This window comes from Carlito syrichta, unplaced genomic scaffold (assembly GCF_000164805.1).
Source record: "Carlito syrichta isolate Samal-C Ts95f unplaced genomic scaffold, Tarsius_syrichta-2.0.1 Scaffold72250, whole genome shotgun sequence".
Classification (NCBI taxonomy): domain Eukaryota; kingdom Metazoa; phylum Chordata; class Mammalia; order Primates; family Tarsiidae; genus Carlito; species Carlito syrichta.
Genome location: NW_007016346.1, coordinates 509035 through 524856, shown reverse-complemented (window position 1 = coordinate 524856; position 15822 = coordinate 509035). Strand labels below are relative to the sequence as shown.

Below are 15822 nucleotides of genomic sequence, written 5' to 3'. Positions count from 1 at the left end.
CCTCTAGAGTGGAAAAAGAGCAGAAAATAGTTTATAGATCTGTTTGGGGTAAGCTCTGCCATTCCATCATACCTTAGAGATTTCAGTCTTTATGTGTTACTCATTTTTGCATAAATACAGTAGAAATTATGTAACTATGAGTCAGCTTAAAAATTCGAAGTAACCACTGAAAATGGATTTTAAAAAATTAAAGTGATTAAAAGAGAACTCTTGAATTGATATGTTTCACTTAAGGATTTATTCCATGATGTTGTTAACAATAATACTAGAAATGTGACCTCTCCTTCCATTGGAATAAGCTATTAATTGCAAATGATGTTAAGGCCTGATGATTTCCTGGTCTGTGTCTGTAACGAATAGAGAATTGGGAACTTCACATGTAATTTGATAAGTTGTGATATACAATGTAAGACTTTTTTTTTTTTAATCTGTGTCTGTTATTTTAGAAAAAACTCTACTTTGCAGTAAGTTGTCATTTACTTTAGTTGATTATGTTTGAAATGGGAGATTGGAATGCATCTCATGCATGGGATAATAATGTGCCACGATCCTAAGTATTACACAGTTAAAAACAAAAACAAACAAAAACAAAAACCTCCCTTTGGCGGGAGTAGAATTGCAGATCACGTGGATACCTAGCATAAGCCCTGACACAGAAGCTTTGCAGTGACCTTGTCACAGAATCTAAAGGTCATTTATTTTTACTCCAGTAGCCTGATGCTGTAGAATAATTGAGTGAAATACTTAGTTTTATACTAAGTCAGACTTCAGATTGTATCTTTACCTTCCTTTTTGAGAGGCTTCCTAGACCCTCAGCATTAAGCTGCTTTCTTCATTATCATGTGCTGTTCTAGCAGGTGGCCTGGTCAGCCATTTGATGGGTGACCTTGGGATCCCTACACATGTGTGTATGTCTTCCTGGAGTAAGCCCTTGTCCACAGACCTGGGATGAGAGTGAATAAATTGATAACACATAGCAATGTTCCTTCTAGGATATTATCTGCTGTTCCTTCTTTCAAATGAACAGACTTACATTCTGTTAATCGGTCCTTTAAAAATCTAATCGAGTGAGAAGGCCTTTTAAAGATTTTTCTATGGCCTGGATACACACCAGAAGACTGGAAATTACTAATCACTAAAATGAAAATGTGGACTTCTTTTAAGGAAGAGTTCCCTTCAAAAATTCAAGAAGCAGGCTTAGGTCAGGGGAAAATTCTGCCTGGATTCACTACATATCCTCGTGACCACTGAAGCATCCTGGCTCATTAGACTCAAGTGATGGAAGTTATTTTGTTTCTACTCTAACCACCTACTGTGGGGGACATCGGTGGGATGGGAAGTGTGTGTTTCATTGTGACAACAACATCACTAGTGGGGAATTTGCTGTTAGTGAAAATCCAGTCCTTTCTTTCAGCCTGGGTGATTTATAAGGACCTGACATGCTTCTTCATTTGGAAAATAGTATAATAGAATTGGCTTCCCAGTGAATAAGCGCCTTTTTACCAAGACTCATAGCCAAATATTTTCACAAAGATGTCAGATCCCCATGCATGAACATTCATTTTAAGATGTTTATTCTATTGGAGTTTAAATATAAATGTGCTTTTAAAAACTGCTATTTTTAAATCTTCATTTGCAAAAGAAGAAATGCATTCTAAGTGTTTCAAATGGACAGTGTCTACCTTTTGTATACAGGTATCATTTAAAAAAGTCTCTAATTGCACTATTTACTAATAAATCTACTTGCTTTCAGAAAATAACCCTAACACATGTGTATGTGTGTGCAGTGATGATTTTATAAGTTCATTTTTGTTTGGTGTTGCTACAACAATTTTGGCTTTATTTTTATATTCCTGGTGTTTTTTCGAGGTTGGTCACTAACTGTGGGTTTTCTGCAGAAAAAGTAAAAACAACATAATTAAATGGCAAAATATGCTCTGCAGTTATTGTATATTTATTCCAGACTGAGAAGGTGCCTTAAGTTAATGATTGAGCTGCTTGAAATGATCTTGTCTTTGGCCAGGCTGTATGCTACACATTACAGCATGATTACTTTATGCTAAGTCACAAAATAGGATGTTATCTCTGATCTTTGAATCATATGACTGTTTACTACAAGTAAATACTTTGCACGCTTAGCCCCTGTCCATTGTGCTAGTGATAGGGTTTTTATAGATCAAAGAAGATGTGTTGGTATGGAAAGCAGCTGCTCTGATCTGTAGGTGACATTGCACCAATAAAACTGTCTCCATTAGTAAGTCAAATTTTACTTGCTGATATAAATGCTCTCAAGGAATCGATCCATCATCAGTGGATTTCTGTAAACGTGTTTGGAACAGCACAGACTGGAAAAGTTCATTGCCCTTGTCTTATTTTCTTCTTGCTGTTCTCTTCTATGAAAGGCAAAAAGTGAAACACTTGTATTTGATGGTGTGTCTTCACAGTGTTCACTGATGATTGTGTATCTCGGTTCTGATATGCTTACGGTGGTCTGCCAAGCAACACTGCGCTGCAAGACATTCTCCTTGTAATTGTGTGTAGGTTGGAATCCGTTAGCCTGACGCTTGTCCAGGGACTATGACACCTAATTGTCCAGGCACATCTCATACCTCTGTGGTGATAGACCCTCAGCAGCCTCTCAAGATGCACGGGAAACGTATGCAAGCCAAGGTAGCAGGGTTTCCTACACCATGAGTCCCTTTCTATTTGTACTCCACTAGAGGGTCTGAAATTGAAGGAGCAGATGCAGGGTCCCTGGGACTTCTGTCTCTTGGTGGTGAGTTGCACACTTGTAGAGTGACTGACAGGTACCCCTGTGGCAGAATGCCCTTCGATGTATCTGTGTCTTAGAACAGGGCCTTTGAGGCCACACTGGTAGGTTGCTCAGAATTGATTATAGAGACCTGGCAGCCTCCTTCTGCCTGCTGTGGGATGGCGTACCAGGCCTGTCTTCCTTTTCCACCTGCATTTCTGGCTTTCGTCCCCTTCTTTTCCCCTGAGGAATGTGTGAGGCTAGCAGGAGTCTCAAGTGCAGGTTTACAGTGTCCCCACCCTTGCACATGGACTCTGTTGCTGCAGATATCAGGAAGAGAGTGGTGATCTCGCTTCTCCAGATTCTTCAGCGGAGGGAGCTGCCAGCCCACCTATGAAGACAGGTCAGTATGAGGCTGGTCTCAGAGGAGAGGCGGGCACCCAACACAGCTAGGGCACCGTCTCCCACCAGGGAGGGGAAGAAGAAAAGAAGGAAGTGGCTCAACCCCTGGGGATAAGGGCTTGTCCTATGGAGGGTCTAGAGAAGGTGCTTCCACTGGGCCATCAGAAGTTCTGCTATGGCAACACGTGCTAAGTTTAGTTGTCTGCTTTGAGGTTTCCTAAAAACTAGACCTCAGGTAGACACATCCTGTTGTGAGCCTGTACTGTGCCCTGTGTACCCTATAAAGTCACCCTGTCTTCCTGGAGGCCAACGCCCATGCCAGAGTGCATGAATGGGCAAACATTTCAGTCCCACCCCCTCCCAGTTCAGGCCAGTAGGCAGCACCCAGGCTAGATAGTGGTCTAATCTTTTCGCAGCCCCCATGGAATGATTATCAGCCCAAAGAGTCTTCCTTCATTACTTTCTTAGATTACTTTTATTTTCCAAAATTATTGAGGCCTTGAAATAACTTTAATAGCCACATAAAACATTTTGTTTGTTTTTTTATTTAAAAATTAATAAAGAACTTAATGACAAGTATAATAATTTGATCTCTATACGTAATGCCATGTGTACATCTAGATGAGGGAACACTGTACGTTTTACCTTGGTTTCATATCAGAGTTTTTACTTGACTCTTTCCAAGAGAAGAATCACCATCTGTTAGTGACACATTGCAATTAAACTATGAAATGACTCTGAAAATATTTTTTTTTCTATTTTGGAGATACTTTTATTTTTACGGAGGAATTACTTTATCTTCAGAGATTCATTTTAGACTCTGAAAATGTTAATCTTTCTTTTTTGGGTATAGACTGGTTGGAAACAGTGACATTATTTTATATACTAGGATGTCCTCTTGTTTAGACAGATTTATAGTACTAATTAGGAAGCTGCTGACACCCTAATTTCAATTCACTGAGATAGTTGGGATTCTTAAAACATAAGGAGAGATAACTTGTTGCAAACATTTTTATAACTTCAGTTAAAAACAGTATAAAAACATGAAACACATTTTTAAATTTTTAGTCTACATGAAACAATTGCACTTCCTTTATGGAACAGGATCAGCTTGCTCGTTGTTCTTGCACAAAAATATTTCTTAACACTGTTGACTAATCTTCAAGGATCTGAATCCTCATAGAGTGTTTCCGCAAAAGTTTGTGTGTGTGTGTGTGTGTGTGTTTTAAATCAAAGCATACATCTGCAATATTGTTTGAGTAAACCCCAAAGAATGTTTACACAATATACTCTTTATTTCTTTCAAGTCCCAGTTTGATTACTGATCACTAGGTCTCTGTAGAATCCAAACACTTAGAACTAAAATAGATTTTCTGTTGAGTCGGGACGAAAATGCATTGCAAGAAGTAGCTCCAACTGGAAAAAGCAGGCTGAGATCCTTTCACCAAGGTTAGCCACGTTGTGTTCAGCATCTAATGAGTGAGGTTTGCATGTCAACACTTCATTAGATGTGACACTACTGGACAGAAACTTCAAGACTAAGTTTTCTTGTATGTTCACAAACTGTTCAAAATTTAAGTTGTACAAAAAAAGGCAAAGTAAGATCCCTACTTTCTATTATGAAAAGCAAAAAAATTGATAGACAAAGTTAATAAGTTAAGGGGTTTGGTTTCTATAAAAAGATACTCGCAAAGGTGCAAAGAAATGAGTGAAAAAATAAAGAAACGAAGATTTACATTGCAATGTGTAATCAAGAGAGAACTCTCAGTGTTACTGTTGATTTAAAAAATACCTAAAAACATTTGATTCACAGCTTTCCCCTAAGTATGTCATTTAGTATAGGTTAAGTGTTAGGCGACATCAAGTTTGTCCATTGGTAGCAGCTAAACTAAACACGCTGTGTTTCTTTGAGATGGTCAGGTCTTCCACCGTCGTTACAAAGCACAACGGATTGCATAAAACATCAGGCCTCGCTTACAGTGCCGAGCAATGTCTCAGAGGATTGATCCACAATCCACAGAAACACTTTGCGCCATGGCACACCATGCCTCTGATTTATTGGCGACTGTATTAGCCATTGTGTATCTCTATGTGTGTTTTCAAATTCTTGCCAGAATTTATCATTTGGCCTTTGGGTACCAAAAGATTAAAAACGAGCTCTAAGAAAGCTTAGTGTCCAATAGCTCTGACCCTGTCAACTTGCAGTGATTAAAGGCATATCCTGACTTTAGGGGACTCCTGGCTGCCGGCCATTTGGAAAATGAGCAGTAAACATGTCTTAAGTCTGGAGATGAAGAGGATGCTGAATTTGAGGTGTCAATGTGACACTGAGATGTGGTCACTTGGCTTAGCGCTACAGCACATGAAGGCAAATATACATATAGTCACATTTTAGAGATTATTCATGGTCTCCGACCACTTGAAAAAATTGTGCTTTCTCCGGAATTTGATGTGCTGAAAATTGCACTCGTCCCCTGCTTTTTATTTGCAAAATGAAACATAAAAATGAAGTTCTTTGCAAACATAAGGCTTGCTTTTTCTTCTCATTATTAGAAAAAAATAAAGGCTTGAAAATAATTATGAGTTTTAGCTGTGTACAGAGTGACAGCCTGCTATTCTGCAGGTTCATAACATATTACTTGCAGATCGGGGGTGGGGGAAAGAATTTTTACTTATCATCTTTGACTACGTAAGTTTCATTTCAGATTTTACATCCCACATCAGTGAACTGCAAAGAACGGTTGGCAAGGAGTGACACTGAATACCTTGCTTCTGTTAATTATCTGTTGGTACAAAGGCCTTTTTGGTACGCAGGGCGAGAAGTGGGTGATGCCCGAACCGGCACCACAGTTCCCTTGATCCTATTCATTTTGGAAAAGGATTGACTTAACTCCAGTGGATTTTAAAGACGGCCTTCAGACTCCAAACGCCATGAGTTTTAAAGGAACCAGAGTTTCCATCTTCCATGCTTTTTAGATTCCGTTTTGGATTTTTGCTTGGGAGTTGAGGAGTAAGGAGACTCTTGAGAGTAAGGCGAAGGTGCAACCTGAGTTTCCTCAATGGGATGGAGTTTTCTCAGAACCGGCTGGAGTTTGTCTTCTTGCTGCTTAAAATCCAGCTCCACGCTAGAAAGAAAAGACAGTGAAGAATTTAGAACTGGATTTTCCCCATGTGACGATCCCCTTTCATGATGGCAAGACATGGCAAATCTACCAGAGCCACGATCATTTCTAGTTTATGATATAATTTTATGACTTAGTGATCAGCAAGTGGCTGCACTCCTTTTTAGCTCCATGTTTCTGTGAAGCATTTCAAAGAGGCTCGTTTGCTTTGGAAAAAGAACACATTTGTTTCCGGGTGGAACTTTAACCTTTCGTTAACGTACACGGTTGGTGTACGTATTTGTGGAAATGGAAAACGTGCCATGTGAATCACCTCATTGTGTGTCCACAGACTGCTCACATAGAATAAAACAGATAAGCAAAAGGACGGGTAGGCGAGGGTCACCTTAATACATCTACGCCAGGTGCATGCAAGCTCTGTTTCTGTGCAATGTGTCACAAGATCAGAGAAATCTATTTATCTCACCTGCAGCAATTGTGAGAGGAAATGACCTTGCCTGATGTTCCCCTTGCAAAAGCTTATCCGTCTGAAAAACTGGTTAAAGCCACAGTGCCTGATGCTGGGGAAAACCTCGTGTGCACTGTCAGTGCGGTTGAGTATCATTCCATTGTTGTCAAACACAGTTTCTCATGGAGAAACGTGGGTAGTGTACAGTAAAAACAACACAAAAGTGTAATGACATTGCCGAAACCACAGCGTGCAAACGTAGCTACATGGAATGACATTTGCTAATAGTATTAATGTTTGTGTGAGAAAAATAGCGTTAAAGATGATTTTTAAAATATATGTTTTTTCTTATAACATTTCTCTGAAAAATGCCATCAGTTTGTGCAGACGCCTGTCTTCTCCTCATGCCTTTGGAAAGGACCACATTTGATATCTTAACTTTTAGACTTAACTGACCCGCTTGGCATTTGGGAAAAGACCCCTTAGTTCATGTGTTGTTCTTCCATGATGATCTCAGTACGGCCTCCCTTCCTTCTGCCCCCAACCTCCCAAGTCCCCAAGGTCTGGACCAGGGTGTGGCATCATGCCAGGCCTCGGGAGAATTCTGCTCTGTCCTCCTTCCATGTCTGGTCTGGTTACCAGACTAAATATCGGTAGACTTCACGAAAGGCTCAGCGATGATGATAATGCATGAGCTCATAACATTTTATAACCAGTGGAACCGTAAACCATTTATAAACATGAAATCCTATTGATTTAGAGAATCATTAATCCTAGCCAAATTTTGACATTTTGGAAAGACAAAAGAGCAAAACTCTAATATCTGGAGTTTTAAAACAAGTTCAAGACCCATCTAATGGACCATTTATGTTTTAAATTTACTGTTCCATCTTTCTTATTGTCAAAGACTATACTATTACTCAAAAAACGTTTAAAAATTGTCAGAGAAGTTTATGGCTAGTTAACCCCTTTCTCCCCAAACAAGGGTTATTCCTTCCCTACATTTCAAAGGACCCCTTTGAGTTATGCTGCCAGTTATAGGTCATAGGATAAAATCTTGTGAACTTGTGTCTTTCTCACCTAGAATGTTTGACAATAAAGGCACTAATCCCTCTTAAGAACAACTGCCTCTTCCACCTGATGTTGGTTTGGGAGTCAGGGGCTCTTTAAGCTTCAGTGCCCTTCACTTTGAGGAGAGTTAATACTTCATACCCTGCTCGTCTCACTACATTTTGGTAAGAATCTCTCCTCCCAACCCCCAAAAAAAGTTCATGAAAGAGTTTCCTAAACTATAAGATGCAATTTAAATACTATGTTATCCTTTGCTTCTTATTATCTGTGGATCACTGGTTTTATAATAAAAACAAGAGCTACATAATAAAGATGTCTATTAGAGAATTCTTTAACTTGGACATTTAACAAGGAAAACAAGAGCCTTTCAGTTGAGTCAGAATATGTGGTATGATAGGTACAGAAGAGGAGTTTTACCACAATGCTTGGCTAATATTGAAAGGCATGCTGTCCAGACCATAACCATTTCAACAGTCCCAGATCGGCTTTGAGTTATTAGGACAGAGGGCCGGTGCTAGCATTTCCTAGGCTAACAACAATTCTGGGTACCTGTAATTATTCCATTCCCACTAAGCAACTACACTGGAAATCCTGTTATTAACCAATTTATCACACCGCAGAACCATGCAGTCACAGAGTAATCTAATCTGAGTTCTTGTTAACAAAATGACTTGACTTCGTCAAGCTGATTCCTGCTTGTACTCCCCATTTTGCTGCACTGGTAAGCTGCAACTGGGGGTGGGTTTCTCAGTAGAGGATGTGGGTGTGCCTAGGCGTGCCCACTGGGAAATGTCAGCAGTGGTGGCCAGCAAGGTGACCGTGAATGTCCCCGCCCATCCGTAACATGCAAGTTGCAGTGGATCTGCTTTTGAGATGACAGGAGTGCCAGCTGGAAAATGCCCGGAAGGTGTGCGCTGGCTAGTGTGCAGGAATAATGTGTGTCGTTCTGTATACTGCTTCCTGTTGAGGGTCTCTTCTCGGGAAAGGAGCACACCGAGTCGCTGAGTTGAGTCTGAAGCAGACAGCTGGCTAGAGAGGGCGGTATCGGAAGGTTAAGAGTCTGGCCAACTCTGGCTGATAAAGATCAGAGGTCCCTTTGGTCTTAGTAGCCAAATGGCCAGAAGAAAGCAACACCTGCTATTCTGGCTAGAGTGGAAGGCTTGGATAAAAGCTGCTGGGAGACATTTTAGGGCACTGTGACTCCACTGTTCACAGATCTCGCTGTGTGCTTCAGACAGCAAGCTGTCCACATAGGGCCTGAGGGGGCCTGCCTGGAGGAGGATCCCTTGCTTTGGGTTTCACCTTCTTGCTGCCTAGCAGGTATGTGGTATGGGGGTGGGGGGTGGGGCAGTTAGGGGCAGTTACCACCCCTGGCGCCACATCTTTGTCCCTTGCAACTTTCTTTATGGTTGTTACTTCTCCCTATCTGAAACACCTTTCCCAGCTCACGGCATGGCTGGCCACTCTTTGTCCCACTGTTTGTCACCTCCTCATTGTCTGACTACCTTCCAAAAGATTGCCCATCATCCATTCTTTCTTATTTTCTTTCTGCATTAGCCACAGATAAATTTTGTTTCCATGCTATTTTGCCTGCATCTTCCCAAACGCAGGTGCCATGGCCGGGGATAACGTGTCATCCCATCTCTGTTCCAGGCAACTAGAGCTGGGCCTGAGTTGTGGCAGTTGCCTAAGTAATACTGCAGGATTAACAAATGAGAACAGAGCCTGCAAAGGCCAATTCTGCCTCGGTCTTAGTCCCAGTTGCCCTAGACTGCTTTGTTCTGGCCAAAAATAATGTCATTGCTTTCCCTCTACCTCCTATAATGAGATCCCCTCCTTGCCACTGACAAATAGGGCTTCTCGTGGAAGCAGTGTCGTTGCAGCCACTCCAGGTTGCCTGGTTCTAGTCTATCAGAACTTAATCGAAAAAGATTCTGAAACGTGTTCTGTCCATCACACACTGGGATCTTTTTGGAGCCTACGTCCCCTCCTCTCTTTTTTCTAGGACCCTGCAGTAAGGGGTGGGGTCAGCAGGGTATGCTTGTGAGTGCTAAAATTGCCCGCTGCTATGTGCTAAAGGGGACCTGAGTGTCACTTTTTTCCCTTTTCATTTTCCTGTGGACCCGAGGAGGGCCTGGGCTTTTCTGTGTGGTGTTTTTTTTTTTTAAGCACTGTCAAGTCAGACACCTCTAATGGTGTTGTTTGGACCTGCCTTCCTGGGGGCATTAGCAGCAGAGAAGCATATCTTTCAGCCGCAGGCAGATGGGAATCTGGACTTCAGACCTTGTGGTCTCTTAGGACTCGGCTGGAACATTGTGCAGCTCCCAGGCCTCCCGGCTGGAGGAATCTAGTATTTGTAATGTGTGGGCAAGAAGACATGCACACCATGCCGAATGCTTATTCCTCAGGAAGATTTGCAGCCTGGAAAAAGTCCTGCCTCTTGAGATTCAAAGTATGACTCGGAAGCGGCTGGAATCAGGCCAGTCTTACCTGGGTGAGGTGTTCTCTCCTTACAACGCCCGAATTAGACACAGGCCACAGACTGTGCTGGGCGAGAGGGAAGGATCCCTGGGCTGCTGGAGGTGGCTGCAAGGTATTAAGCCCTGGGAACTATGGTTATTTACCTTTGTAGCTCTCCTTGTCCTGTCTGCATCTCTGTCCTCCTGCCAGACAAGGGACACATCCAACAACACACTTGGTGTGAGGAGCTCCAAGGGCCTTGAAACTCTGTCGTCCTGCATAACCACTGCTTGCATTTTCTGTAACTCATTGAGATGTATGATGGAAGCAACTGAGGGTGGGCTTAATTTCTTTGTTTAGTTTTTTTCTCTTATAAATGAAAGTTTTAAGTGCGGGGGCTTTCTTATAACAGTATAATTCTGTATATTTCCGAGAAATAAAAACCTGCCCTGCATCTCGGGCTGCTCTCCAGCCTGCACCCAAGCTTCATTTTCTTCCCGGAGCCTGTGCTGGGCTTGCTAGTCACACTTCTCCTCGCCGTTCCATGTGATTCTGCAGAACCGTGTCTTCTTGCTTCTCGTTTATATTCTGTTTGTCTCATGTGCCTATAAATACTCTGGCCCTGCCACAGTTTCTTTAGCAGGCTATCACCATCCCCTCAAGATAATTGAAGAGGAATACATTTTAAAAATTCTTTTTCTCCAGTTGCTGCTGTGTATCAGTTAAGAGTTAAAAAGCCGGTGAGTTGGACTCCCCAGCGCTTGCTTGTCTCTTGGAGAAGAAAACCTAGAACCTCTGGCTTTTCCAGCCTCCACAGGGCTGTGTGCCGCCGTGGACAGCAGATCAGAGGCTGCTCTCTGCCTTTAATTCCCTTCAAATGAGACCTCAGAGTCCCCCAGCACTAACTGCAGCTCTGCACTGACTCACGTTTGGCCGCTGTGGATAAATCACCTTGCCTTGGGAACCTGAGCCTCCTGAGCTGTGAAATGATGGTCCTGGAGCTTTCCCACCCTACGGGGGGATCCCTGGGAACAATCGCATGTGCCGTGAGACAAGGCACAGGCCCTGGAGGGCTGGGGCATCAGGCTGTGGGATGGCTGGGACTCTAGATAGGACAAATCAGGTCGCCAAAGCCCACTTTATGTCGAGTGAAGCTGGCTGCAACCTGGCTGGCTTTATGTGAGCACCATGGCAACACCAGCCTTGTCCAGAAGAAGCTGAAAGTTAGGGTCCAAATTCCAGGCCTGGCTCCCTCCCTTGCATGCTAACGGAATTTAGGCAAGTCCCCTCTTTCCCGGCCTTAGTCTATGTATGTGACCCAGTTGCCTCCCCAGGCAGTGGAAGAACCAGAACCCCAAAGAGCCACCATTCCTCTTCTGAACACATCGCCATGTGCATATGTGAAGGCATTATTTACCAACATGTCCAAAACCAAATCTTCCCCCATCCTGCTCCTCTGTCCTTCCAAACACAGCCTGTAGCCACTGCTCACCCAACTGTTCAAGCTGTGGACTCTGGACAAAGCTCAACTTGTCCCCTCTTGCTTTTCCATTGCTAGGTCAAGTGGCATTGCCCTCAGCAAAGTCACCAGAGTCACCTGAGAAAATCAGGCAAACTCTATCAAACTCCTGCCTATCCTTCAAAACCTAGGCCACACGTCACCTCTTCTTTTTGTAGATTTTCTAGAATCACCAAGTCCACCCGCCCCTCCAGTCATGCCCAGACACCTCTGGAATGAACTGCTCCCCTGGTAGGGTTCTCTGCAGATTTTTTCCTAGAACATGTCTCTTGTTGGATGGTAGCTATTTTTTCTTGGGTCCATGAACGCTTTGAGGGATGGACCATGTTTAATTCATCTTTTGTCTGTGGTGCATTTAGCACAATGCCAGCTCTGAACATGCTCTCTTTGTTTGCTGAATTGAAATAAACTGATGAACTGAACCAAATCCCCTCACTTCTAATCTCAGCAAAATGCTGCTGCCCTATTTTCTGTTTTCATTTAGAATTTATGCCTATTTATATAATTCTACCTGTATAATTTGTTATTTATCGTCTATCTACTATGCATATATTATACACCTAAATTGTATATGTTATACAGATAGATCCTATTTTAATAGTTTAAAATATTAGTAATTTGTAGTTACTAGTTGTTTTTTTAATTTTGAGTTGACGTTCCGTCACCCAGGCTGCAGTGAAGTGGCACACTCACGGCCACCCCTGCGTCCGCCTGCTGGCCTCTGGCGATCCTTCTGCCTCAGCCTTCCAAGTAGCCAGAGCTACAGGCGCGTGCTATTACGCTCGGCTAAGTTTTGATTTATTGTAGAGACAAGGTTGTGCCAAGTTGCCTGGGCTAGTCTCGAACCCACGGGCTTGGGCAATCTACTTGCCTTGGCCTCCCAAAGTGCTGGAATTAAAGGCTGAGTCACCAAGCCCGGCCAATTACTAGTTTTTTGACACCTTGGAAATAGAAATGATTTATCATAACTTTGCATCCTTCCATCAGCACTATTTCACATAGTAGATGCATAAGTAATATTGATAGAATCAATGTAGGGGTTAAAATACCAGGAATGATGGCTGAGCAGTAATATGAATACTTAAACTATAAGATGTATCCCCTTTTCCTGGTATGCTATGACATGGAAATGATGATTATAGTTTTTTATTTTAAAGCATCAGTCAGATATCCCAGCTATAAATTATACTGTGAAGTATCCACAAAGTTATAGTTAGACAATGATTTTCAGAATGCATACCTGATATCTTCCCTGACCGCATTGGAGATCTAGCTTGCCAAAACTGTCCTGGGTACCCATTGTATCTGCAACACGCTCTGGTGTTCAGACCCTGCTCTGGTGCCCAGGGCTCATCTAGGTGCCTGAGTCTAAGGGCAGGTCAAAGCACAAGGACTGATGTACTGCATCCTGGTATCCCAGGGAATCCACCGTGGAGAAGCAGAGACAGACCCAAGTCATTTTTACAATCTCTGCTCATCCTCATTTCTCCATTAGGAAAGGGGCCAGGTGACTAACAGAATTGTGATATATGTATTCAGCATATCTTATGTGATCCTCCTAGGAAGCCAGAAAGATCAGATATTATAATTAGAAGGGATTAGTTGTTTATTAATGTCACCTGCCAAATGCGCTGCTCTTTTTGATCTCAGCGAAGAGCACACGGTTTTCTATCTGGGGCGGTAACTGCAGTGAAAAGGAGACAGCATAAGACTATCCTCTGGTCCTAACTGGTTGCAGTGAATCCCTCGGGAAGTGGGGTTCAGGCACCCTGAGTGCCTTGGCCATGATCTGCCCTTCTCATTTTGAGAATGAACACACCCCTGTCCAGAGAGGCAGGGGACTTCCTGGGCTCAGAGTGTTGGAGCAAGGATGCAAAGCTACCCTACCCCTCTGGGCTGCCGGCTTGGGACTCTGAGTCAGCTGAGAGTCACCTCCATGGATATGGAGAGTTCTCATCACACATGGACAATCATGAGCAGCTTGCATGTGACCTCTGGTGTCAACAGGGGTCTAAACGCCAGCCTCCCCAGCTCTCCAGGATGTCAGCTCTATGATGGGGCCCTTCAAGATGACTGTCTGTGAGGAAGAGTCTGCTGAATGGACCCAGTTACCATTGTGCTTCCTGGAATTTCAGGCGACCTAGCTCTGGTCACTGCAGCAGGGAATGAGTCCCCACATGTAGCCGCTAGAAAAACTTCATATTCATTTACAGATGAATTACATTTGTTTTCTCATGAAACTGAGAGCATAACCCCCTCATGCTATTTTGGATATCAGTAAATCCCTCCTTAACTTTGATCTCTGAAGGTGAGGGCTATTGGTATAATTGGCCATTCTCTGTTGAATAAAATTTCATTAATTGTTTTACAAATAATATGCTGAGGTACATAACAATTTTCAGTTTCACAGCTATAATTAGTTTTATAGCGTCTACATGAGAGAATTGAGGTGTTCCTAAGTTACTAAAAATGACTTCATCCTAATTACATGTTGGGGGGAAAGAGATAATATACCTTTAGAATTCTACTAGAAAAGGAAAACAACCTGGATTATTAGCTTTGGGAACTTTTGAGGAAAAATTTGAGGCCTGCCAAAATTATTTCTTTTTTCTGACTTTTACTTTACTAAACAGAAATATTTCCCTTACACCAGAATAACATTGTGTAAGGTATTATCCGGGGATTCCTTCCTGTCAGCTCCTTCCCACCTGGTCACTCACTGGAAATACTAGGAACGGAGGGTTGAACATTAGACAGAGGGCAAATTTCCCTCACCTCAGTTCATATCATTAAAGAACTTAATATGCACAAGTGGTGGTAATTGAAGCAGACCCGGAAAGGGCACTTCCACGAAGAGATAATCACTAAATGACAAAGGCTGCAAAGACTCCACTCCAAGTGGGCTCCGGACAGGCCAGCATTGGCACCATTTCTGCATACAAATGCAATTACTACACTCAACAATAGGACTTGGTCAGTCAGGAAGCTTTCAGTTCTGCCGGCTGTCTTGATGGTGCACCACCCGACCAGCTCTCTTTGTGCAGTGCACTCACATTCAGTGAAGTATCCGTGTGCAATTTTATCTGGAACTCTTTGCAGCCTTCTATCTTGTCCTCTTAGTGGTGATGCCATAAATTGCCAAGGATGATTTGAGAAAATGCAGCCTATCCCTTTTTGTGATCTCATTATATTAGGGTATTTTCCTCATCTTTCCTGAAATCCTCTAGTCGTTTGGGGAAAGAACCTGCATAATTTTGGAGCTTCCTACCCGAGAAACAGTCAGAGATTTCCATGGAATGGAATGTTCCCCAGCTGCTATCAGGATGAGAGCTGCCGGCCAGTGAGGCATGACCATCTATCCTTGGGAATGCTCTGGCTGTTTCTCACCCTAGTTTCTGCCAGTTGATTCTAACCCTCTGGGCCAGAAGGCTCTAGAGAATTCATCTAAAGCCTTCTTATCATGGCCTCCCTGCATGATGATCTGTTTTCCTTGGAGTCTGCTTTGCCAGGCAAAAGCACCTTGGCTCCTCTCATTTCCTCCTCACCTGCCTCTGTGTCACACACCTTCAGGGCACAGGGTTCCTTGTTTCCATAGTTCTATTGTCACCCTTGTCGCAGGTAAGGGCCATGCATGGAATTGTCTTCAGTCAGATTCAGACTCCTCCCCATTGCCTAGTACGGTACCTGTCTCCTACGAGTCCCTGAAAAGATACTTGGTCAGTAAATGCACACAGACACCCAAAATGGAAAGGCTCAGGCATTTTACCAAAATGGTTATTTGAAATTCCACCTCCACTTAACTATCATAGATCACATCAAGTGATGAGAGTGGGACATGGACAACAGGGCATTCCATAAGCTCCCTCCCTCCGTGGTGTCAAAAAAGTGTCAGGTGGACCCAGTGCATTCCCCTCCAGTCAGCTTCTGGACCCACTCATTGATGCTCAGCAGAAAGAATTGTTGGTATCACTTGAGGCCACCTATGTGGTGGCCTTAATGATACAGAAACAAAGTAGGCCTAGGAGATGCAGTCACTCAGGTCTTATAA

At 42.9% G+C, this 15822-nt stretch overlaps 2 protein-coding genes across 3 annotated transcripts in view; one reads left to right on the top strand and one right to left on the bottom strand.

Moving 5' to 3' along the window:
• Positions 1 to 15822, top strand: part of DOCK1 (dedicator of cytokinesis 1) — a 362706-nt gene that overhangs the window by 23569 nt on the left and 323315 nt on the right. The window lies entirely within an intron of this gene.
• FAM196A (family with sequence similarity 196 member A) overlaps positions 4438 to 15822 on the bottom strand; it is a 38944-nt gene continuing 27559 nt past the window's right edge. For both annotated transcript variants that reach the window (XM_008052879.1, XM_008052883.1), the window contains one exon: positions 4438 to 6279. In XM_008052879.1, coding sequence (XP_008051070.1) covers positions 6093 to 6279 — 187 coding nt within the window. In that variant the 3' untranslated portion in view covers positions 4438 to 6092. The remainder of the gene's footprint in view (positions 6280 to 15822) is intronic.